This window comes from Puccinia triticina, chromosome 2A (genome assembly GCF_026914185.1).
Source record: "Puccinia triticina chromosome 2A, complete sequence".
Taxonomy (NCBI): domain Eukaryota; kingdom Fungi; phylum Basidiomycota; class Pucciniomycetes; order Pucciniales; family Pucciniaceae; genus Puccinia; species Puccinia triticina.
In genome coordinates this window covers 1004051-1030121 of record NC_070559.1, presented here as the reverse complement: position 1 = coordinate 1030121, position 26071 = coordinate 1004051, and the positions used below count along the sequence as shown (strand labels likewise).

Here is a 26071-nt window from a genome sequence, read left to right as displayed (position 1 = left end):
GCAGTCGAAGCAACTCGAGCGCAGCGAAGATTCCCGGCGAGTTGCGTATGACCGAATGATGAAGTCTTGGGCTGAAGCTATCAGTTACTGGCAAGATCGAATCTCGGATCGGCTGCGCGACCCCCTCATTCCCGGAACGCTAGTTCTTGCTTACAATCGGTCGTTGAATGTCCAGTGGGGCCAGCTCTTTGCCCATAAATGGAACGGGCCCTATCGGATCGTCAAGCAGGTCGAGGGCGGCTCTTATGTCCTTTCGGAGCTTGATGGAACGGAACTCAAGCATTGGTTCGCGGCGGATCAGGTCAAGCGGTACTTTCCGCGTGGGGGCATTACTGACCAGAAGTAAGTCCCCCTCCTTAGTATGCACCTCGGGTCCTACTACTCCGTTTGTTGTAAGCATTACTCTAGCCACTGCCGTGAGCCGCTTGTGGGACCCCTTTTTCTGCTTTTACTTTAGCGCGGTTTCTCTTTGGATTTTTGGCGACGAGAGCGCAGTCTGGGGACAGACTGTAAATGGTGGGGTGATGTGGTGGCCAAAACAGTAGTCAGCTTCAAATTTCAAGATCAGCCCTCAAGATCCTCAAGATCAAGACTCAAGCTTCAAGGTCCAACCCTCAAGATTCCCTCAGATTCTCTGTTTCCCCTTTTCCCCCCCATTCTCCTCATTCTCACTTCCACTTCCTTTTTCCTTTTTCATCTTTCTCTTTCTTGGTCCTAACACAGAATGTACTGTGGGTTTATTTGAGATTTGTGGTTTTTTTCCTTCTTCTCTCTTTCCTCTTCTCTGCTATGTTTCCTTCTTCCACATTTCTTAGATTGTTGGTCCCCTTTGGTTCTTGATTTATCTCCTTGTTTTATTTCTGCTTCCTCTTCTGGTGTTGTTTTCTCTCTTCTTTTCTCTGTTGTCTGTGTTGTGTGCGCGCGCACGGCGCGCAAGGAGATGATGACATGCTTGTGACAGGCCTCCAGGAATCCAAGTTCCCGGCAAGCTTGGAGGATAGGAGGCCATAGCACCTGTTCTGATCCAAGTCAGGGGTTATCAATTTCATAGATCATTTTTCCGAGTCCCAAGAGTCCCCCTTCCAGAGTCCATTCACCCTCAGAATCCTACCAACAAAACCAACCGCCGCTGAGGATCCAAACCCCGGCAAAACAACACTCAAAACCACTTCCCCCAAAGCTATCATTCGAATCCCCTACGACTCATCCCAACCATCCGTGAGGGCAGCTCCCAGAGCACCTTTTCCCCTCCCAGCGCTGCCGCCGGCCTAGCACCAAGCAGACCTCCATACCGAGTCAAGGCCCTCAATCCCCTGGGGGGTGGGAGGTACTTGTAGGCAGTACCCAGGTACTGCACTGCTTTCCGGCCAAAACCCAGTACCTACACGGCGGGAGCGATCGAGGACAATCCAGTCCGTCCAGCCAACGAGCGGGCCGGATTGACGCCTAAATCACCCCAGGTGACCGCAAACTGCCTGATCAGGGCCCTGCAGACGACGCGCTGCCCCATCTCTGTACGCCAGGACGTGAGGTCGGACCCAACCCTGGCAAAACCACATCCGCTTCGCCAGAGACCGGCAACATGACCAAATATTATTGGTCATGATGCCAGACCTGTTGGGAGCTGCTCAACTTGGTCAGTTTCCCGGGCAGATGGTGGTCAGTCCTGTGCACAAGTCCTTGGGGAAAATTTGAACAGCAGGGCCGGTGACGTCACCTGCTTCTTGACTTTGAGAGTACAAAGGCATGCTCTTGTCCTCCCAAGTCTCAAGTACCCCCCTTTGCTTCTCACTCACCTCTCCATCCCTCCTTGCTCCTCCATCCTCCCTTCCTCGCTCCTCCCTCCTTCCTCCATCCTTCCTTCTTGCTCCTCCCCCCATTGCTCCATTGTTCCTTTCTCCATCGTTCCTCGCTCCCTCACTCCTCAATTGCTTGCTCCTCCCTCGTCTCTTACTCTTGTTTTGCTCTCTTTTTGTTTTCCTACGGCCCGTTATCGTGGATAATAAGCTCAAAATTTTTGTAATAGTAGTCTATATGTAATGTTTGTAGTTGTTAATCAGCTTGGTGTACATAAATATATTTTTGCTGGTTGAGTTTGCAAAGAAAATCAATCTGCTAAAGTAAAAATAATTGCCGTCCAGTAAGACTGCAAATTGGGCTCGCGGCCTGCCTGGGTCTGAGCGCCAGTATTCTGCCGCCTATGACCGACCTTGGGGGTTGGTGTTTAAGGTTATAGCATGTGGGGGGCTTGTCCCAATGCCACTCATTCTGTCGTCCTCAAGACAGCCCTGGTTGTGTGGACGATCTGCTGGCTGTCATTGACACTGCTATTACACCGGCCATCCAACTGGTGTGCCTGCCGGCTCTTTGGCAGACATTGTGCGCCCTGCCATCATGTTGTCAACCACTGGTGGGTCAAACAGAGTCCTGAGTACAGGAAATCTCTGTCCTCCTGACGGCGAAACGCGCCCGCCGTGTAGTACCGCACCCTGCACCGCGCCGCGGGTGCAAAGGGTACCCGCCAAGCGGTACTAGGTACCCGCCGCAGGTACCGAATGACTATCTCTATCAGGCTGGTTGGGTGGATCTTGGCTTTCCATTGTGGGTCCAAATCTGCAAGCTATCAGGTCTGAAATTCTAAGCTTCCAATATATTGATGTATCAACATGTAGTAACAGTAATTACAAAAGATTGTATATATCAGTTGTCCAAACACCCTCATTATTTCACCAATATAATCATAAAATCTTTGCGTTGATTATATAGGGGGGTTCAGAATTGCAAAACTTTGGGACACATTTTAAGTTCTTTATGAACCTTTTTTAATAACTTGATGCATTGGACTGATTGATCAGTATCACTTGCTGCTGTGCATTTTACCAAAATTTCAAAATTAATTTTGTGCATAAAGGCCTTAAATTTAGCTCCAAAGTTTAGTAAAATTCAATTGTGAACCCCCCCACTTGGTGCCAAAGGGGCCTAAGTTTGTGTGCCTGAGTGTCACAGGATCTGAACCCGGTGCGCAGGGGTTTAGTTTTTCTTGATAAAGATCACACCCTGAACACTTATATTCAATCTGATTATGATGATGCTTCAGGGTTTGAGGGATCATACACAAGTCTTGAAGCAAGCACTGTCGAAACAAGCAGGCTCTTGAAGGGTCCTGAATGGAATACAGCCTATACAGGGTTTCTCAAGGCTTGTTCCAACAGGTTCCAACATGTCCAATGATCTGTTTTCCGTCCCGAGGCCCCGGGGGGTCCCTGGCTGTGTTTTGTCCCAGTGGACCTCCTCCGTCCCCGAGACGAGTCTCACCGTCACCACGTCTACACTGTCACGCCGCATAAAAACACCCGCACTCCACCCCCACCCAACCAACTAACTCCAGACCCGTTCATCAACTTCCTCAGCCAGGCCCACATCTCGTCATGGAACAACAAAAGGCTATTCCTCGTCAGTCCTTCCCCCGTCTCGCCTCTTTCTGACTTTCTCTACCCTGAGGTCTGCCTTCCTAAACAGCTGTCTTGTCTCTTCCGCTGCTTTCTGTCTCACAGGTGAACTTCTTGCCGTCGTCCAATATCTCAGATCTAAGGCCGAATTAAAGACCAAGACCGGTGTCCTGGAAGGAAAGGTAAGCAATTTTTGTTTCCTGTGGAATAATTCTAGCCGAATATGCCAACCTCTTCTTCTGTGTTTCATAGCGACACGATTACTTCAAGGGAAAAGCAGCCATCAAGGCCTTGCTCTCACCATCGTATGCAAAGATTCACCCGAGCAGTTCACCGCCGATCACAGATGAAGCAGCGGCGACAGCGCTACTGAACACGATCATACCCTATGCGTTTTTTCTACGAGTCGAGCGGACCTCGCAATCGATAGCCGGTGCAAAGGTGCTACAAATCAACCCTGCCCAGTTGTTCGACGGAGAAAGCTACTATGCCTGGCTCTACGACGGCAACCAGCTGATGGTCATCGCTGGTGCCGCACTCATGGTCCTCGTCGTCCTTGCTGGAGTCATGTTCCCCCTCTGGCCGATGAGCCTTCGAATCGGTGTATGGTACCTCTCCATGGCCGCCCTCGGCTTTGTCGGTCTCTTCTTCGTCATCGCTATCATCCGTTTGATCCTTTACATCATCACCTGGATCGCTGTCTCTCCCGGGATTTGGTTGTTCCCTAACCTATTCGAAGACGTCGGATTTGTTGAGTCTTGCTTTGATACTTGATCAATACCATCCATCCTCCATATAATCACTTGACTGAAACAACCATCTATTTCTATTAGGTCGACTCGTTCATCCCACTGTGGGCTTGGGACATCCCCCCACCCAAAAAAGTAAGTCCTTCCGTTTGTTTTTTTCTTCCCTGGGAATTCCATTTTTTTCATTATACTCAAAAAACCCCTGTCCCGTCTCACCTGCTATCAGGTAAAAAAATCGAAGGCAGAAAAACTGGCTGAGAAAGAGCAGAAGAAGGCCAACAAGAAGTCAAAGCTGACCAACGGGGCTACAGAAGCTGCAGTAGCAAGCAGCGGCAACGACACACCTGCCAAGGAAGATTAAACATTCAATCTTCCTTTCTTCTCAAAACATACATAGACTCCGGGAATACATGGAAGACTGCATATCCTCACCTTCTCATCCCTCTCCTCCCCTATCCTCTCCCCACTCCTCCTGTTCTGTTTGCTCTCTCTTCTCATTTGTGTTCTTCTTCCATTCATTATGAATTTCCATTGATTCTTGTTGCTAGGATTTGGGGACCTTTTTGTGCTCACCTCTCTTGCCATAAAGGTTGTTCTCATATGTTTTCTTTTTGGGTTTATGTTCTTTTGCTGATCATGATATATAAAATTCTAATTTGGCTTTGAGATTGGTCAAAATCCTACCAAAGAGCTGCACACTAGAATTGTAGACACAAAAAGGAAGTCTAGAAGCTGACACCCAATTGACAAGCAGAAAGCCCAACCAACCAACTGTTCAACAAACAGTTTCTGGGCGCAAAATTGGTCATGAGGCAGATATTAGGGGGTTTCAAACCACCTCCAGGAAGTTGTCCAGGTCTGACTTTCCAGGAAAAAAACACAACCTGGAACGCCTCCTGCAGACCTGGATTCCTGACTGGGAAGACCCTCCAGGAGCTCCAGGAAATCAGGAAAAACTGGTGCAAAACAGAGCAACCAAACCCTTCCAAACTGAACCCTCGGGAGGTTTTTTCTCACCATCTTCCCACCGTATAAATTGGTCATGAAGGTGACTGGAGCTTCTTGATGGCTGGTTTGACCAGTCATTGAGAGAACTCAAACCCTCTCGATGGTTGGTCAGCCCGGTCATTGAGATGACTCAAGCTGCTCAATGACCAGTCTGGACGGTCAATGGGAGGAATCAAACCCTCTCAATGACCGGTCTGCCTGGTCATCAAGAGGGCTCAAGCTGCTCAATGACCAGTACAAACTGGTCATCAAGATGACTCAACTCATTGATTAGGTTTGATTCCTCCCAATGACCATCCAGACAGTCATTGAGGAGCTTGAGTTCTCTCAATGACTGGTCAGACCAGTCATTGAGAAGGTGAGTCATCTTGATGACCAGTTTGTACTGGTCATTGAGCAGCTTGAGCCCTCTTGATTACCGGGCAGACCGGTCATTGAGAGGGTTTGATTCCTCCAATTGACCATCCAGACCGGTCATTGAGCAGCTTGAGTCATCTCAATGACCAGTTTGTACTGGTCATTGAGCAGCTTGAGCCCTCTCAATGACCGGGCTGACCAACCATCAAGAGGGTTTGAGTTCTCTCAATGACTGGTCAAACCAGCCATCAAGAAGCTCCAGTCACCTTGATGACCAGTTTGTAGGGTCAAAAGATGGTGAGAAAAAACCTCCTGGGGGTTCAGTTCAGTTCGGGGCTGAGGTTCAACAGGGTTTGGTTGCTCTGTTTTGCACATTGGGAGGACTCAGACCTCACCAATGACCGGCTTGTACCGGTCATTAAGAGGACTCAAACTGCTCAATGACCAGTACAAACGGTCGTCAAGATGACTCAAAACTTCTTAATGGGCAGTTTGGACCATCCATCTAGAGTACAAACCAGTGGTGTGGTGGGTGTTGATGAGTTTAGGAGGTACAAACTCATCATCACAATGGCCCTTTGGGACACCGGCGCAATGGAATATACTCAGAAAAAGCCTCCTGCCTTTCCTGGGAGTGATTTCTGGGTCTGAATTCCTGTACTTGAACATTTGGGGGGACTCAAACTCCATGTCACAGGAGTGTTTTTTTGGCAGGGGATTTTTTGGCTGGAAATGCCAACCTGGACCACTTCCTGGAGGTGGTTTGAAACCCCCTATTGACCTGAATCACTTCCAATTAACCTATATGACCAAGTTGGTGATTAGATATTGTATTAGCTGGACAAAGTGGACAGTTGATTGCTTATAATTGGCAAGAAATTGTCTATTTTCTTGAATAGGCCAAAAGAAACAATAAGATGCTTCACAAGAATGAACTCCAATTGGAAGAAAAGAACAAGAATGAGGTATCAATATCATGTGCATGAACTCCTGCCATAGATGATGTAGAATAATTATAAGTGAACAAGGGGCACTCAAATGGGTGTGCACTCCATCCCACTGCCCAGGGCAGCCAAAACCTGACAGCTCTGTTTATGAAACTTAGGGCAAAAACCCGTCAAAATTAAGGGTTTTGGGCCCTAGCACTATAACTGTGCTGATGTAAACACTAGTAATATAAATTACTAAACTTGTTTTGTGGTAATTTGGCCACTACAAGGGTTTTAAAACACTCTTTAAAAAGAGGAGAATTTATTATGTAATTAATAATACTAGAGTTTAAAGCGGCTACGCCGCTGCAGGGATGAAGCTCCAGCCGGCAACCCCCCCAGCTGAAATCCCAAGGTTCAGCTGCTCCCCCTCTTCTAATCAGCTCTTCCCTTGACAGGATAGCCAGCCTTCACAGCTGAAAATTTGGCTAAGCTGATGAAAATTATCTCCCTACTCCTCTCAGATGTCTGTATTTTTTTACCCTGCATAGGCTACATCTGCGTACACTGTAGGAAAATCAAATTTAATCAAATATTCCCCCAAACTGACAAGATCTTTAGAAAAACTCAATATGATTTTCATCAACACTGTTTGAAGTTGGTTAGAATTCTTCTGGGCAGCTATGCTGCTGTACCCTCAGGCATCACCCTCCCCCCCCCCTTGAAAATTGAAGTGTGCACTGTGTACTAATTAGAATTCAGCATTATGATTATTGTGGTGTAATATTAGCTGTGCCAAGTAAGAAAGTTATTTATAGCCCTGAAAAAAAAAAAAAAATTATAACCAATGAGTTTCTTTGTGTAATATCAATTCCCCTGAATTACATATACCCTCAACAATGTTTAAGATAGGCCAATATGATTTCACACATGCAAGAAACTTTTGCTTGACATTAAATCAAATTTCAACTGAGTGTCAATTTTGCCCAACATTATCAAGGGATTTCAATTTCATTCATCAGGAAGAAACAGAAAACTAAACCCAATGCATACAACCAGAAGAATTTAATGTAAACCAGAAATTACTAAAGAGAATATTGCCTACTGTCCTTTCTCTAATTTATCAAAGCAGGAGGGTATTCACCCATTTAATTAAAGCCTTACAATCAAATCTTGTAGACTCTGATTATTGCCCCAGGTTTTTCAAATGTAGTATGTACCCTGGTAATTCAGAATCAATATCAGCTGGCCGGGTTAACCATGTCTAGTCAGGATCTGACAACTTTGTAGAGAGGAGGTGGGGCTGTGTGATTGATTGAAAAATTGATCATCTGTTTGAGTACAAGAAAACACACGGGCTGGGTGAGCTGTCGTCCGGTCAATTGTTTGGTCGAGGTAGGAAGGGGGCTTGAAGGGGGTCTTCATGAGATTTGTAGCATGTAGGGACCGTCTCGGCGATCCTATGTGGCCGTTGGGGCATCGGTCCGGTCAATTGTTTGGTCGAGGTAGGAAGGGGGCTTGAAGGGGGTCTTCATGAGATTTGTAGCATGTAGGGACCGTCTTGGCGATCCTGTGTGGCCGTTGAGGGCGTCGGGAGCTTGGGTTTTCGGTGTGGCGGTCCGTATGACCGTTGAGCAAGGGGGAGTCGTTGGTCAACTCGGCGGGCCTGTGTGACCGTCGAGGGGGTCAGGAGCTTGTAGAGGGTTGTCTCGGCGGTCCTGTGTGGCCGTCGAGGGCTTCGGGGAGCTTGGGGCCTCAGTTCGGCGGTCCTGCATGGCCGTCGAACTGGATAGGTTCAGGATTTCAGCGTGAAGGTCCTCTGTGACCGTCGAGCAAGGGGGGGGGGGGGGGGGGGGGTTGGTAATTCTGAGTCTTGGCGGCCTGTACAACCATCGAGCAAAGGGCGGCGTCGGCTGTCCAAGAGCTCTTGTTTGAGATTGGATACGCCGGCGACCTTGCTGAGTCGTGTGGCAGGGGCCGGTCGTTCCGCCGATCCGTTCAAGACCATAGGAAAAGGAAAGGATGAGTCCAGGGAGCGAGGGCCGTTTGAGATGACCATGGGGCCGTGCGGTCGATTGAGTGGCTTTTGTGGAGCTTGTCGAGGACGCAGATGGCTTTGAGGGCGTCTGCAGATGTTGCTTGAGGTACAGTCGGAGAAAGGAGAGCTGAGAACAGAGCAGGGAGAAAAAGTGGGTGCCGAGCGTTTCCAAGCGTTCAAGAGATCCTGCTTCCGTGTGAAGCGTTCAACGAGCTCTTTGTCGGTCGACTCCAGTCGGATGGGGTAGGTCAGCAGATGGCCGTTCAGGAGCTTCGATTTGGGCCGCGTTGGCGCGCTCCCGCTTGCGCCGCCTGCTCCTCCCCTCCTCCCCTGGAACCAGAGTCCAAAAAAAGGGACACTGTGAATCTTCTTGAAACAATATTTTCTCGGGGAAAGGGAGAAAGGCCTTACCAGCTTCCAGTTTGACAATGTATGCAGCCAACTGTCTGATGTGATTGACTTCCAAAATTCTCGGGGCCGGTTCATAGACTTCATCAACCTTGGAGTCAGGCCCGCCGAGCAAGGGGCCTTGATTGTTGAGTCTTCCGGCCAACGAGCGCGGATAGAACAGCGAGATGAACTCAATTCATGGAAGCCCTTCGCAAGCTTGATGGCTATCCGCTTGGTAGACTCCGGGAACGTATGGCAGAGGGGGTTGGTCGTTGTTGAGTTGCATGTGGAGGGTGACACCGAGTCTCACCGAGTTCTCTGATGTTCTGTACCCTGACTCCTGAGCATGATGCAAGCACATACAGGGACTGTTTTTCGAGGACTTGTGCACAAGCACCTGCCAGGGCGGCAGATGGAGTTGTTGTTGTCTTGTGGCTGGGTTACTCAAGCTGGTGGGCCCCAACAATGGTCAATGATCCAAGTGTATTCAAGAGATACACCTGCATGGCATTTTGCAACAGTGACGTCGAGGCTTGTCGTATCTGTCGCGTGTGTTGTTGAGTTGAGCTGGCAGCTGGACCTGGTCCTGGCTGGACGCAAAGGCTGGATACGTGCAATGATGGCAGGAGGTCATTTGTGCAAGTATATAAAGCAGGCACCAATGTCAAGCTGGAATGCCCCCCAGGGGATCCGGTTTCGTCCTACCCCCTCCCTGGGAGCCCCCTAACTGATTGGTTAGGCCCTCCCTGGAAACCTCTAACAACCGGCCCCTTTTTGCTTGTTGCTTTGGCACAGCTGGGGGGTCATCCATAGGGCCTCCGGGCCTTTGGGGATTTTCAATGTGCGTAGTGAGAATAATGGGACATTTTTGTCCCATTTTGTGAGAAAAAAACACCCCAAAACTTAGATCTTGAGGTCTAGGTTTTTGTGAATTTAAGAAAGTGGGATATAATTATTAATTACAGGGAATAAATTTGGCGTAAAAAGTAGGTGGTAAGCGCTTAAGCTGATTGGCTGCTTGTCAGAGGCGGGGGTCTTACGGCAACTACTTTTAAGGATAAAGCTTGTAAATATGCTAATAAGGGATTTTTGATATTTAAAGGTTTAATCCAGTGGATTTTACGTGCTGGGGATGGTTTAAAAGGAAAAGGGGCTACAATAGTAGCAGAGGAGAATATTCACGGCAAACTTACAGTTTATGGGCGGTGAATGGTCTGGAGGATCTTTTCCTGAGGGCCAAAGAGGCCTCTATTTATAGAGGGGACTTCAGTGGGCGTAAAACACTGAGTCCTTTCTCCCTATGGGAGTATCCAGGGCTGTAGCCGTGAAAAGGGCTTGGCTGTGGGTATTTTAATTGTATTGAAATAGACTAATTTCCCTGACTCTGTCACATGACATATTTATAACCAATTGTCATGTGAAAGAGCTTCTGTAGAAGTCTACATAATACTTTCACGAGGTATTTTTACACAAGTAATATTACTCATTATTGTACAACAGTTTATTTTTATGTACTTTAATTGTTTTACTCAATTTTTGTATGTAATACTATTTTTGGGCGCTTTCTGTGGCCAATTCTTATTTATACAATTAGTACATGAAGGAATAGGAATAAGGGGGTACTTTGAGTGGGTGACCCCCCTTAATTTATGGGGTGGGTGAATTTTACATGGTACACATTTACAGTGACACAAGCATGTAAAGCCCACCACATGTAAAAATACTGAAAATCCCACGCGCATGTAATTTTACAGTCACTTGCCTCAAAACCACAGGACGTAAAGTCGAAGCATGTAAATAGCAGACTGCAAAATCACCCCTGCGCATCCACATCCGGTAGTTTCACACCCTGTCTGCTCACAACCATGTTACAAGGGGGTGTAAATCCCCCAGCTCGCCCCGATACATGCAATTTTCCAACCTAGTTAGGAAAATTTACATGATATGTACCTCTGCCCAAAGCAGACTTTTCATGCCCATCCATCCCACGCACCGCCATCCCCTCCCCCAAACCGCCGCCTGCGTACACCATTCTCACCCAATGGTCATCGAAAATTCTCACCCAACGGTCATCGAACATTCTCACCCAACAGGTGTACACACACCATCATGGCCAGGATCATTCCGAGTTTGTTCTCCATTTCTATTTGCCATTTTCTCCGTCTCTGATCTCCAGAATCACCCAGCCGCTAATAATATCATTCATTCAATCTGATAGTACCCCAGCCACAGTTTTTCAGTTTCTATTTGCAATCACACCCGCAATGCTTCCCATGGACCCCACCTTTCCAATTGAAGCACCCCACCCTCCGGCCCGGCTAATTGTCCCTTTGACGAAGCGGAAGAAGCCATCCAACTGGGACATACCCCATGGAATGGACCAAGACCATGTCACATACATTGACCACGACTGCATACTGGACGAGCAGGGCTATCCCATTTATCCCAATCGACTCACCAAATTCGTCCTCAAACCCGGCGACAACATCACAAATTTTGGGTCGGTTGGCTTCAGCAAAACAATCAACTGCGACAGCCGCGCAGATGGCGCATGGAAAGTTTGGCGGTACAGATGCCTTGGTGTCCTTCTGTGTGACAACGGCGGGTGTGATTACACCGGGCCTCCCCCCACCGGGCCCGGAAAAATTCAAAAGCTCCTTGATTTGTAAGTGTTTCCTTCGCTCTCCTGTCCAATAAGCTATCTCCACTCATCATAGATTTATTCTTTTTTTGTTGTCAGGAACTTACCTTGTGGTGGAAGCGCTGGCGAATGCCCTGGAACTGTCTATTGGAAGGCATGCGAGGGTACATGGACCCGGTTCGACACTCACAAGGATACAGGCTGGGGCCTTTTGCGACATCATGGGTATCACGACCATCCATGGCCAACCGCGAAGAAGGCAGACCCCCTCGCAAAAGCCAAGTTCGTGGAGGAGATCAAGAAGAACCCCAGGGCACGGGCACTTGAATTGAAGGTAAAGTACTTCAGTTGGTTTCACATATACCTTTCTATTCATTGACCCGAGCTCTTGTGGGTTTTTATAGGTAGGGGTCCCCAATCCAGAAAATACCACCCAGCCATTCAGCAGTGTGGCAGATATCCACGAATCGTTTGGAAATTTGGATTGTCTCCGCTACCTCCGCCGGGAAGTGTTGCGCGAGTTGAACCTTAGCCCCGAGAAGAACGGCGCAGGTATGGGAGATATGTTTATATTGGGGATGTTTGAGTGGGACCGGTTGAGTAACATTTTTTCTTTTTTCATCTTCAACGTGCTGACAATCTATCCTTTTTTCTTCCGCTTGGCCAACCAGTAAGGGACTAGAGATTATTTCTTCATCTTTCAGTGGCGGTAACGAACACTCCACTTTCCAGACTAAGTGGATGGCGGAGAGGCTTCTGGCTCGTTCGGAAGAGGGTAACAAGTTGTACAGCGGCGGCTTGCTTTCCGACGTGACTTACAGGTTTTTTGAAAACGGTTATCTCCTCACAACATCAATGTACTGCAGCGAAATCAACCGCTGGATCCCGGTTCAACTCAGCTGGATACGAGGCCTATCCGAGAGATACTATCAGACTCACTTCGCCGTGCTGTTCAAGCAGTTTATGATCCCCTCAATTCTCAAGGACGAGCGTGAACAACTTGTACGAAGCGTGGTCGACTTCTCAAGCGCCCAACGTAATGGATTCATTGCTGCTTTCATGGAAGTCTTCAACACCACCAACCAAGTCGCCATTGGGCATTTGAAGGGCTGCAGTCACCACTTCGAGGCTTCAGTCACTCGCATCAAACAAAACAGATCCGTGATCATGGCAGATGAAGTTGTAAGCAGATTTCTGACTTCTTTCCTGCTGGCATTTGGATGCACTGCTCAACGTTCCATCCTCTCTCTCAGAAGCCGTTTGAGACCATGTGCACCAACCTCTTACTGACCAACGCCAAGGCTGGAAAGACTCACGAAGAGAGGATTGATGAGATTCGTTGGCGGTTTCCAAAGGTTAGGAAGTGGCTGGATTGGTGGACGATGTCGGATGTCGAAGCAACTTTATTCCCCAGCCGACGTGTAATGCTCAAGGATTCTCCCAATGGAGAAGATGGTCTGCCAAGCTCCACCAACGCTCAAGAGAGCATGCACCGCGTTTACTACATGTTCAGGCAAGTTTCTTCCATTCTTTTTCAACTCATCCTCATTTTTTCTTGTTATTAACTGATGTTTCTTTCAGCAGCTCTGGGAAGAAACACTTGTTCCACGGGATGGTCGAGCTATATGGTTTTGTGAAGGCATTGGAGAGGGACTACCTTTCCGTCATGCGCGGCATGCCAATTGAGTACGGAAACCGACCCCAAAAGCAAGTCAACATCAGCGAGTCTGTTGGCTGGAAAAAACCAACGAAACGTCAGCGGGCTTTTTTCAACGATGGGCGAGCACCAGATACTACAGATGAACTTGTTTGCGAACGGCCAGAAAAACGATCCAAAGGTGGACGGCCTCCAAATTCAGTCAACATCAATTGAGACATGTACTCAACGTTCCTCTCATATGTTGCGACACCAAAGGTCCATAAAGATTACAAGAATCTGAAGAACAGGTGCTGGTTAGCCGCTACCCTCGAGTCTCTCTTTGCGGTTTATAGTCCTCTTTGGCTTCAACAACCAGGCGGCAAGATGAACGACATGTTTTTCAATTTAGTCACCCATTTCTCATCTTGGACAACGGTCAAGCTCCAACCCAAAGGTTCTATGCGGCTCACACTCACTAACGGATCGAGACAGATGTTTGACTTAGCTAACCAAAGCAACCCACATTGCTTTGTGCCCGGTGCTTTTGCCTCCGCCGATCTCTTCTTGAGTATGTGCCTCGATCCCAGCAAGAACTCGTCAAAGGTTCTTCCGTCACTCTTCCAGGTCCATGAAACTCGAGTATTCACATGTCCTGTCCACCCCGAAGCGGCTCAGACACAGCACCCCCGGGCAGAGAGGACCTTGACTGGATTGACGATAAACCGCGACATGTTTGAGAAGAATCACATCAACCTGTCTAATATCACCGAACTGATTACTCAGTGGGCGTTGATTGGTCTGGTAGGCGTCACGGGGCTGCAGTGCCATCTGTGTATTGCCAATGACCAAAAGAAGAAGAAGAAGGCCGCTCCAAAAGCCACACCGCCTGCTCGATACATGAACAAGAGCTCGGTGATAACTTGGGAGAAGAACAAGCCTCCTCTTCACTTATACGCTTTTGTCGACATTGCCACTATCACCGACGACGACCAGCAGCTCGAATTCATGGCCAAAATTGATTGGCCTTTCAACCTTACGGTCGCCGGGGAAGTTTATACTCTGGTATCTCGCGGCTTCTGGGGTGGGTCCCATTATTGGGGCAAGGTATTACGCCATGTCAATGGCATCACCGGCGTGTGGATGCACAATGATCTCGAGAATGACGGACTTGCGCAGTTGGTGAATCGGGTTCCGGGTAGTATCAGTGGCGCGCAACCCAACACTAGCTGGGTGATCTACTCCCGGCGATGGACCCCCGAAGAGAATCTTTTTGTTGATCAAAGTATTGCTAATATTGCACGAGACAACCCCCAAGTAGGCGCAAACCTTCCATTCTCACAAATGCGGGCTGTTTTATAATTGACTTACTATACAGACCGGCCGGCGGGTTCCCTTCTCCAACCTGTGCAGACGGTCTCCTTGTCCGGCGCCAACTTACCCAACCTTGACACAGGTAAGTGGTGCTTTGGTGGGTTAATACTTGTTGGCTAGATTACTGATTACTTATTTTTCCTTTTGTCCAGCTCATTCAGAAATCCCCGAGCATCCTACTCCAGCTGCTCCACCGCAGGAAGACCGGCCGAAATTGAAGATTCGGATTAAGCAGCCTAAGAAAGCCGTAGGAGAGGACGTGAACTTGGTTGCTCCTCCGTTGCTTATGTCCATATCAGCCTTGGCACACGTGGGGTCAAAAAAAAGAGGTCGCCCGAAGAAACAGCTATTGACGGACAATGGCGGTCCCCCGGCCTTGACAGCAACTGCGGGTCCTGCTTGGCTATACCGGCCGTTTCCTCCGGTCTGCTGCCATCGGCCCCCAATGAAGTTATCTCGAAGAAACGCACGCACCAGAAGAAAAAGAGTTGGGCTGACGATTGCGGTCCGCCAGACCTGAAAGCAACTCCTAGATCTGCTCTACCGGCAGCGTCTGCGCCGGCCATTTTCTCGGATCTGTTGATCCCCGCACCTGCCCAAGCAGCAACCAAGAAGAAGCCCTGCCGGAAGAAAAACGGCTTTGTCAGCGCACCTGTCTTGACTGCAACTCCGGCTTATGCTCAGTCGGCCGCTTCGGTGGCGGTGGCCCCCCCAGCACCGACTCCTGCGACTGGGAACAAGCGCATCCGGCCAACTAAGAAGGCTATTGCAAACCCGGGCAACCCGGACCTGGAAACGGAGCAGCCCTCAACAGCTAATAAGGAACGGCATTCAACGGCTGCAAGCAAGGTTGTTTCTTTTTGGAAGAACCACCAGGCTGAGGCAGAGGTCCTCATACCAAAGAAGGCAGGGAGAGGGCGCGGTAAGAAGGCCCGGGGGGCTTGAGGGAGTTCTATTCCTGATTGTTGTTTTTTTGCCCGCTTTGCTCGACTCCCCTGTTTCTTTTTCAATCGCTTTTTTCTTGATTTTTCAGTCACTTTTTTCTTGATGCACGGGCTATGGTAGTGCAAGAAAGTTGGTTTTAACTTGTGTTGGGTCTTTTGCCTCTACTCATGGCCCTTGTTTTTTTTTTGCGGAGATGTTGCCGCCGATATGTGTTATCTTGATTTTTCGGGCTTTTTTACACAGCATGCAAATTTGCAGATTAGGTATTTCAAGGTTGATTTGTGCATGGGGTGGATTTTACATGGTGGTGAGGCAGTGTGCAATTCTAAATACTTTCTGCGGCAACTTCAGTTTTACATGGCACGCTTTTTGCATGCTATGTAAATTGTGATAATTAGACTGTAAAATTGCATTGTGCCAAATCCCGGTATACTTTTACACAGCTGCTTTTACATTGGGCTGCTTTACATCCTGCGGTATTTTTGTAACCGGATGTAAAAATCACAATATTGCACCCATCATTGAATTTTACATGCTGTGCGCTTTACATTGGGGATACAATGTAAAACACAGCATGTAAAAATCAACATCCCCTTAATTTATGATGAGGAATCTGATTCTGCAATAATAATTCAATAATTATTATTATTTACTGAGTTATTGCAGTCTTTTGGATACTTAATGTATCTCTAAGGCTGACAAAACCCCTCACATTTGTCTATATAAGGAGCTCTCTACCCCCCCATTTTTTGTTCCTCATTCCATTCCACTCCATCACATTCCATTTGATTTTGACTACTCATTCAACTACTCACTGTCAGTTAATTACTCATCAGTTACCACTTGAGCCACTTGCCATCAGTAAAATACACACTCAATCCTTACTTACATATAAAAACCCTTAAATATTAAATAAAAACCTTTTCAATACTGTTTCATGAGCAAAATTATCTTGAGCTAACCACTGCTATCACTTATTAAAACTTGCCAAGCTTACCTTTGTGGGTCTTGAATCTGGTAGTATAGAAGGTCATAGCTTGCAACTCCTTCACCCCCTTCTCCATTCAGAAAAAGGGTTTCACAACCACTTTTGAGTTTACACCGTTAAAGAACCACAGCTGTGCAAATATACTAGGGAAATGAATTGAAACTAACATTAGTTTGATTTTTGGCTGAGGGTATTGTAAGCGGAAGGCAGATGGAAAAACATACAATTATGACCAGGATTCCAACTGTCTAATTGAAATTCAGCCAAGAGAGAAGAAGATAATGAAAGAGGCGTTGTACACAAATGTTCTTGGATACTTTCACAAGTCTGTGTGTAAGCAGGGGGACAAGTCAAATACTATTCTCAGCTACAAATTCAAATGGTGTGGCCAGTGGTTTTGGGCTCATCCTTCATCAAATGGAAACTTAAAAATGTATTGAGACAGCTCTGCTCATTGGAGGACTTCCTGTCAATCTGGAAAGTCAGATCTGAGCCGCCAGATTTTGCAGGGGAATCTAGGTCCCCAAAGATCCCCAAAGCAATCCAAAGTCCCAAATTCCAGATTTCCCTGCGAAATCTGAAATTCCAGATTTATTCAAAAATGACGGGAAGTCCTCCAGTTGGCAAATAAGATTCATGGTTGTCCAAAGCAAAATGAAGCAAAGGAGCAATGAAGTTACCATCAACCATCAGCAAACACAACATTCAACAAGCTACGGGTGGCAACTCACAGCAAACCACCATAACAGATTTCTTCAAGTGAAGGTAGTTTTTTCCAACTGTGTCCTCCATTGCTGATTTTGTCTGCTCATGCACCTTTCATTAAAGTTTATGCATGGTAAATTTCTTCCAATGGGGATCTGCCCACCAGGAACTTGTAGCTTTCTCAGGATAAGTAAAAGCTGCAAGTGATAGTTTTGATGACTGATTTCAAAATCTGCCTCAAGTGAACCCTCTGGGTTCAAGTTGGCAAAAATCCACTGCTGATTTTATCTGCTCATGCAGCCTTCAGTAAGGTTTATGCATGGTGAATTGCTTCCAAAGGGGAGCTGCCCAGCAGAACCTTGCAGCTTTCTCAGGATACGTGAAGGACTTCCCCGCCAATCTGGAAACCCAGATTTTCCCAGATTTCGCAGGGAAATCTAGGCAGATCTAGGATTTGGGACAATCAAGCCCAGATTTCCCCGCAAAATCTGGAAAAATATGAGTTCCCAGATTGACGGGAAGTCCTCCAGTGGAAGCTGCAGGTGATGGTTTTGATGACTGCCTCAAGTGAACCTCCTTATGTAGCAGGGTGAACCAGCGACCCCGTGGGGTTGCTCTATTTCTACACAACTGCATTTATCCACGCGAGCACGAGAGAAACCGAGTCAAAGCCAACAATGAACGCGGAATCAGAACATGGGCCCAGCACTCATCAAGGAGAGTATAGAACCCCGGAAGACATACCCAAAGAATCGTTGTCAGAAGAATTGATTAGACATTGGATTAACGAACGATTTGCGCCGGAAGTCTTGGCCCCTCAGGAGGATCTGTTGGAAAAGGCGTTATCATTGATTCAACAGCAGGTTTGGGTTCCATCAAGTCCTGTTCCGATCATCACATGACGAGATAATCGGGGTGGGCTGATTTTTTGTGCCATTCATCTCCACAGTCTCTTGCTTTAGATGTCCTCTCAAATAATCCCGAAGACTTGACCAGTGACGACCACTTCAGATTGATGCTGATCGAGACGGAGATAGAGCATATGAGATACATTTGTAGAGCTTACGCAAGATGTAGAATGCATAAAGTAAGTCAAGAATACCAACCGAACTTACCCGAAGAAGACATCTCTCATGACAAAAATAGGCTTGTGTCGAATGTTGATGATGACGGTGATGATGAAAATTGTTTAGCTGGATAAGTTCTTCGATCATTGCTTGATGGATCCCGAAACAAGGTCAAGATTGAGTAAGGTTGATTTAGAATACTGCTCAAGGTCTGTCATATCTTCGCTTCTTACCAATCAACCCCTTACGTTACCACGCGCAACTAAAACAAGGATTGTCCCGTTTCTCCAGGGAACAGACACTAGTACACAATCTGCTGTACGACTCAGTCCTTGATCAACTTCCCATCAAATATCGAAAACTGGATGAAGATCATATGAGTACGTATAAATCACTCTCCAGTCATTCTATTTTGTGGGTTGGTTGATTTTGGGAATGATTCTTAAATTTGCTCGATTTGGTTTGAACGCTAGTCATAAGACCCGACTTGGATCAAGGCGTATTTATTATTGTTCGCTCATCTTGTGGTCCAGTCTACCTACCACAGTGAGCCTGCCTGTCCAATACCATAAAACTCAATGCATATCCATACTGATACTAGTTTTCCTCTGCTTGAAAACCATGTAGCGCAGAACCACTCATGTTGGAAAAAGGATCTGTGCATTTCATCAAATATCGATCCATCAAACCCTTTCTCGAATCTGGACATATCAAATTAGGTTAAAAAGCGGTTCTCTATACTTTTTTTCTCGCATGTCAAAAAGACTCTTTGATATCCTGTGGGGTTTTCAAGCAATTAAAGACATGGCTTCACAACATCACTTCGAGTGATGTGTAAAAACTCTACTTGAAACTGGAGCTGGTTTTTCTTTTTTTTTCTATGTACTGCACCGGGCTCCATGAAGAGAGTTGCCGACCGAGAGCATGGTTCGTCGACTGTCATACTCTGCACGACTCAAGAGGGCGACTTACTACGAAATACTTGAAGAAACAACTTCCAGAAAGAGTTCCCCGTCCCAAGTTTTGATCATCCACCAGCCTACAAGAAGTCGGACCCAATTGTGACCGGCAGCAGCTATTCGCATGGAATCTTCTTCAGTGATAAATGTTTGATAATGGTCCTCCGAGTCTAAGGTCGACGCGAGTTTCTCGCCGGGTGCGGCGGAGGGTCCATTCGTCGACAACGGCACAGGCAACGGTGTATCCAATTGAAGGAGAGCAAAAACACACAAACCTTGATATCTTGTAAGCCAATCAAACTCCATTGCTAACAATTTCAGGTCGCAGAAAAAATCTTGTCAGACCTAATACCCTGAAATTTTTAGGCTTCATGCTCCAACCAAAAAGGTATTTACTATTTTTATTTTGTTGGTAGGTAGAAAGGGGAAAAAACACAACCCTTGACATCTCATAATCCAATTAAACCCCATTTCCAAAAAGGCTCAGAGTAGATAACATTATCATATGAGTTGCTATTCTGATATTTTTAGATTGCAGGGATGTGTAACAAAAAGGCCATTGATTCTTTTTTCTTTTTGGCTTTCCTACTGGCAGTGGGAGGGAAGGCAAAACTGCCAGCCTTAGAGCAGCACAGCTGACCTAAAGTCTGCCTTTTTCTACTTTCTTACATCTAAATTACCTTATATCTTTTTTATCTTAAGCTTTAACCTTGTTTTGACTTCAGGTTCTGCTTCCTCATGCAATTTTAACCCTAGTTACAACTTACCACTTTTCTATAACTCTGCTCCTTAGAGTTCTTGAGTTGTGGTGCACATGTGCAGCAGTGACATGTAAGGGCTACCAAGCTTGCCAGCCACTTGTACACCACGGAGCGCCCCCAACCGTGGTTTGACGTCGGACGCAATGTGGAGACAACCCCCGCGACCCCACCCTGAAGTTTTGGTGTCACCCGGAGCGGGAGTGATTGCCACCCGCGGTCGGCACGACCTCCCACGTGATTCCCACGTGCGGGGCCCGCGGTCGGCGAATTCCTTAAGTTGGCCCGCCGTGGGCGCCGCGGTTGGGGTCCGGTGAGGGGGTAGCAAAAATATGGCTTGCTACCGGGATCGAACCCAGCAATCTGCATTTCGAGGACCGACAAAATCCACTTGCTTAGGAAAAGCACCAGCCTTGCCGACTAAGGCATTACACATTTCTATACTACCAGGCGGTTTATTGTATCATATGGACCCCATTTCTTCAAATTTTGCCAGACAAAGTCTGTGGATTTGGACAAGACTCTTTTTTTTTTTTTTTGTAATTTCTCACTTATGTAGCCTTTTTCCAAACATGGAAAGAGGCTCACAATTTTTTTTTTTTTTTTAAAAAAAAAAAATCATTTCTTGGTTGGCCTAACGCGGGATCAACCAGAGTACAACGTTGGCGTGCTGCTCAGCGCCAGCCATGATTGCGTTGGCCCACCCGCTGAGTAAAGCTGGTTGGGCTCTTGTCATGCCCAACCAGCTTCCCCCGTGGGCACGCTGATCAGAGCTGGCATGGGTTGGCTGGGTTAGACACGGCCGACCCATCCGACCGCCCGCGGTGCTGGATGGGTTGGGTCAAGGGGGGCCCAACCAATCTTTGACACAATCTGATCCCGCGGTCAAAGTCTGGGCGGGCAGGTTGGCACCCACCTGGGCCAACCTTTTGCCAACCACGCCGTTGGGCCCACGTCAACCCAAGCTCGAATTCAAGCGGTGGTGTACATATGTACATAAGTAAACTGTGAAATTTTTTGAAGTCAGGATTCCCCATGCAGCAGGAGGATCCACAGACTTCAAACAACCAGAACCACCACCAGAGACACCCCAGGATCACTTTTACAGAGGCCACTTCACTCCTAGTATCACCACAGGATATTGACAGTAAGTAGCCTCTTTCACTGACCTTGTTTATCTCAGGGTGAACACTATTTCTCTTGACCTCTCTCTCTTTGTTTCTCTCCTCTTTTTACCTCCTCAAAGATCATCAGGTTATCTTTTGTCAAACCTAGACATAGTCTAAAAACCAGAGCAGAATAGTTAGAGATGGCAACTTTGCACCCGCCGCGGGTACCCGCTATCCGTTGGTGGGTACCTGCCAACAGATGCGGATGCGAGTGCGGATGTCTGAGATTCCAACAGAATTTGAGCGGGTACCCGGGTTATTTGCAGGTGCACCCGCCCACACCCGCCCACATATGTGGGTCTTTCTACACCACAGTTGCGCAACACATGATCTCCAACTTGCTGCGCGCAATACAGCATCTCTGACCCAGGTTTCCCTCCGCCGTCAATCTGCGTGCTGCCCCCATCATATCCTCTAAATACAACGCTATGGCCCGACCACGTAAGAGGCTCCGAAGTCGGCCTGCAACAGATGACAAACACCAAGCCCCCCCTCCCAATTCAAACGATGAACAGCAACGTTGTAAACGCTGCACTGCGCTAAAAAAAGCTTTCATTTAGCGCAGCGCAGCGGCCACACCGCTACATCCCAGAGGCATGTAGCGGAAGCTGTTGAAAAAACCGCTGCGCTACTCGCTACGCGCAGCGGTTGACCGCTACCCACCCAGGGCAATTAGCGTTAGCGCAGCGGAAGCGGAAATCCGCTGCGCTATCCGCTAAATTAGCGGATAGCGGAATTTAATTGCATGTTAAACCTCTTTTGACATGATTTAAACCATTTTCTTTCCTCTTTTTCAAACTGCTGTGCTACCTCTGAAGCGCAGCGGTTCAGCGCTATGTGACCGCTTTTTTTAGCGCGCTAAAATTATCTTTTTTTTCCCAGGAAAACAAAAAGCGGTAAGCACAGTGGTCTGGCCGCTGCGCGCAGCGGCAAAAAAAAAACCGCTGCGCTAACCGCTTTGCTGCGCTAAAAGCAACACAGCTGTTACAACGTTGTGAACAGGACAACATTGACTCAGGAACCCCTAATTCGACACAGGTGGGAGCTGAACTAACTGATGATCAGCGTCTAGGTAATATACTCTGCTTTCTTTCTTGATTATTCAGTTGGCTCAAAAAACTGAATAAATTGCAAATGTAGAACACACAAAGAAACTCGCGCGTAATCAAATCAGTTCAGGTTATGCCTCTTACAAGCCACCCAGATTGTCTGATCAGCAAGATAAATTTAACCGCTGCATGATTGCATGGAAGTGTAAGATGTGAGTCTGACTTTCCCTACTATTTATAAGAAGCAAGGAAACAATAGCTGAAGCATTTCAAATCTTGATAGATGTTCAAAAAATATCAATCAACCAGCCTATGACTCTTTGTGCAGTAATCTTCTCATGCACGCAGGCGGCTGCCTGAGGAAGCAACAAAAACCACCAAGTAACAAAACACTCACCTCAGTTGGTATATCTGGAATGGGTGAAATTGAACAGCGGGAGGTAAGGCTCAATATTTATTTATTTATCTCAATTTTCTCCCAATTGACGAGTCTTCTCACTCTAGGTCTTGAAGCAGTGTGTGATTTGGTGTGCGGAGGGAGCGAAGCCCTTTTCGGCTTTGGAAGAAAGCAGCCTCAAGAAAATTCTCCATCCAACAATCTTAAAGCATCTTCCTAACCAAAGGATGGTTTCAAAGGTGATTCAGCAGCTTTATTTGTGTGTTCAGGAGAAAATTTGTCACGAATTGAGTGTAAGTCGTGGATTGTTTGATTTCTTTATTTAAAATTCAGATAACGACCCAGCTGACTGCACCTTAAACCTATTGCTTTTTATATTCAGGTCCACGAGGGGGCACTTTACTTGGGTGTTGATGCCTGGCAGACACCAAACGGATTCGACATAATGGGGGTGGTTATCTACCAACTTTTGGATGATGGGGCCGGTGTAGAGACTGTAAAATGAAGATGTGTCTGGTGAGAGTCGAACTCACGACCTCAGCTAAGCTGAGACACATACTAGAGTGCTGCCTTTACCAACTAGGCTACAGACGCTTGTGGCTGCCAGCTGGGTGGTTGGTTGGTAGTGCTCATGGGTCAATCCGACAGCCCTCCATACTGTGGTGATACATCATGGTAGCAGACTAACAGACAACTCAACAGCCGGCAGGATTGAATTGGATGCAATGCCCCTGGACTTTGTCCAGCTTAAGGAAAGGCATACAGGTGAATACTTAGCGTGCATGGTTGAATTCATTGTTGAGAAGTTTAGATTGAAAAATCGGGTATGATAACATTTCTTTTGATTTTGTACATTGTATTGTCTGAGAATCTGATCTAACCTGCTGATTACACTCATTAGATTTGTGGTATTGTTTCCAACAACGCGGCAAACAATGGGACAATGATTGTTGAGTTAGAAAAACTTTTGCCGCAGTGGATAAGGTGCTTTGCACATATCCTCAACCTTATTGTAAAGGCAATACTCCGACCCTTTGCGCGTAACAAAAAAAGCTCCCCTAGAGCTGGTGAGTATGAGGAATCTGATGATGAGGAGGAACCACAAAATCTCATTGAAAGGCAAGCTTAATTATTCTGACATCATTTAATTTTGTCTTTGATTTCTACCCGCTGATTGTTACATGTGTGATTGCATTTTCAGGTTTCATGAAGAGGAAGACAATAGTAGCTCCACTGATGACAAGGAGGAGCTTCCCGCCGATATTTCTGAGCGCTCCAATGGCGAATTAGCAGAGGACGACGAGCTTACGCTGGCTGATCTCAAATATGTTGAAGATGAAAAGGATGATGATGTTTATACGTCAGAGTCATGTTGTCGATCTCTTGCAAAGGTTAGTTGATTACTTTTTTCTTCCTTTAATTTTTTGGATAATGAATTTGTTTTGTTCTACTTTTCATCAGTTTCGCGCCATTGCAACGAAATTGAAGAAGTCACCAAATTCAAAATCCAGATTTATTCAGCTTTGTCGTGAAACTCAATGCCAGAAGCCTCATAATGTTGAGCGTGACGTCCCGACTCGGTGGAACTCCACATACTTGCAGCTTTTGAGCATTTTCCAATGTGAGAACACCATGTAAGTCTATTCAAAATCATAAAAATAACTTCGGCGGTGAACCAGACTGACTTCTTTGTCATGCTAGTGTTACTTGGCAGCGTGATAAACAGTTTGGCACACCCCGCAACCTGCACGTGAACCAGGAGGACCTTGACTTGGCCGCAGACCTGGTGCAGATTCTAAAACCATTCTACAAAATGACCCTTCAACTATTGATGAAAGCATTGGCCCGGGTAGCTGAAGTGGTAGTCATGATTGATCAAATCACGGCGACCCTCTCGGCCGTGATTGCAAACAAAGATGGAAAATATCCTGCCGCATTAAGAAATGCATGTTGCTTTGGGCTTCAAATTACCAATAAGTACTATTCGCTCACTGACTGCGCACCAATCTACAGAATAGCAATGGGTAGGCCTTTTCTTAAAGTCTAATTGGCTTTTTTCTAACATGTTTTGTAACTAACATAATATCTTTTGACCATTCAGTTCTCCATCCGTCGTTCAAGGATGAATACTTTAAGCTGGCCAAATGGCCTAAGTCATGGATTAGTGAGGCGATAGATCTCACTTGCAAGATGTACAATACATGGTATAAGCCTTCAAACACAATTACCGCCCCAAAACCACCCAGGAAAGGACCGATAAAGGTAAACAAAATCTTGTAATCTCTCACACCGAGAAATTCAACTGACTGAAGGTTCTGCCAGCCACAAAATGGTGTTCTGGCCAGGCTTGGTGCTGCTGCTGTCGCAAGATCTTCCAAAGCGCTATCAGATCCTGTGGACATATGGCTATCTGGCGGCCTTTATTTGGAAGACAGCAAACCAATCAATGGGCTCGAGTGGTGCGCTGAACAAAAACGTAGCGGAAATAACCACCATGGACTCTTACAGATGGCACTTGATGTCATGTGCTGCCCCGGTAAGATTTATTTTTTCTGCACAGGTATCAAAACACAAAACTAATCAATTGTTTCATTAATTATGTATAGCAACAACTGTTGATGTCAAACATACTTTCAGCTTTGGCCGAGACGTAGTCTTGGCCAAGAGACACAAACTCAATGCAAAATTGGTAGGGAGAGGGATGGTGTTGTCCTTCTACTCAAAGAACGACAAGATTGAACCTCTGGCTTTCCACAAACATATGGAAAAGATGAAGGATAAGTCTAAGGGCCGGATGAAGGCACGTGGTGCCACCGAAGTCAATGTGGTGACAGTGGATTGATATTCTCCCCCTCTACTGTCACCAAAGAAAAGAAAACATATGATATGATGAAATGAAAACATGATCTTGTCTGTGAGAAGCGTTTTTGGTGGCGGGTAGCCACAGATATCCGCGCGGTTACCCGCCCAGGCCGCCAGGTACCTGCCAACAAGTGCGGATGCGGATCCGGATGTCAGGATCTGGCCAAAATGGCTGGCGGGTACCCGGGTGCAAAAGTGCCATCTCTAAGAATATTTACACTATTTCTGATTCCCACCACCATTCCCTTGGTGTGAGTGGAGCCTCACTGGAGGCTGTTGCACTCTTTGGCCTTGAACAGCTGGCATCCAACTTTTCCAGGTTGAGAATAGCCCAGATCATAAATCAAAGACTTGAAGTGTTGATCTTGGCCTGATCATTATTCCTTTCTCTTCTTCTGTTTCTTATTTCTTTATCCAAGAAATTCAAACAGAGCCCATCCTTTTTCTTGTGTCCTGTTTTCACTTTAGACACAAAGGCTCACAAAACGCCTCTGAAAATAATCACATCCCATTGCTACAAAGTTGAGAGGACAGATAATAATTGTAAAAATTGATATTCAACATTTGTAGAAAGCAGACCAAGAAAAAAAATCAGTTGATA

General features: G+C 46.7%; 3 protein-coding genes across 3 annotated transcripts; all 3 read left to right on the top strand.

Moving 5' to 3' along the window:
• Nucleotides 1-3428: 3428 nt before the first annotated feature.
• On the top strand, nucleotides 3429-4559 carry PtA15_2A115 (uncharacterized protein; the record flags this gene model as incomplete). Its single annotated transcript, XM_053166103.1, has 5 exons — nucleotides 3429-3453; nucleotides 3555-3631; nucleotides 3702-4199; nucleotides 4283-4333; nucleotides 4425-4559. The coding sequence occupies 5 exons, from the start codon at nucleotides 3429-3431 to the stop codon at nucleotides 4557-4559; spliced, it is 786 nt and encodes a 261-aa protein (XP_053017358.1).
• A 9370-nt stretch (nucleotides 4560-13929) lies between these two features.
• Nucleotides 13930-15516, top strand: PtA15_2A114 (uncharacterized protein; the record flags this gene model as incomplete). The annotated part of the gene is made up of 2 exons (XM_053166102.1): nucleotides 13930-13982; nucleotides 14955-15516. 2 exons carry the CDS (start codon nucleotides 13930-13932, stop codon nucleotides 15514-15516), a joined length of 615 nt encoding a protein of 204 aa, XP_053017357.1.
• Nucleotides 15517-17886: 2370 nt separating this feature from the next.
• On the top strand, nucleotides 17887-19000 carry PtA15_2A113 (uncharacterized protein; the record flags this gene model as incomplete). Its single annotated transcript, XM_053166101.1, has 6 exons — nucleotides 17887-18072; nucleotides 18159-18296; nucleotides 18403-18485; nucleotides 18568-18656; nucleotides 18750-18822; nucleotides 18904-19000. 6 exons carry the CDS (start codon nucleotides 17887-17889, stop codon nucleotides 18998-19000), a joined length of 666 nt encoding a protein of 221 aa, XP_053017356.1.
• Nucleotides 19001-26071: the final 7071 nt, after the last annotated feature.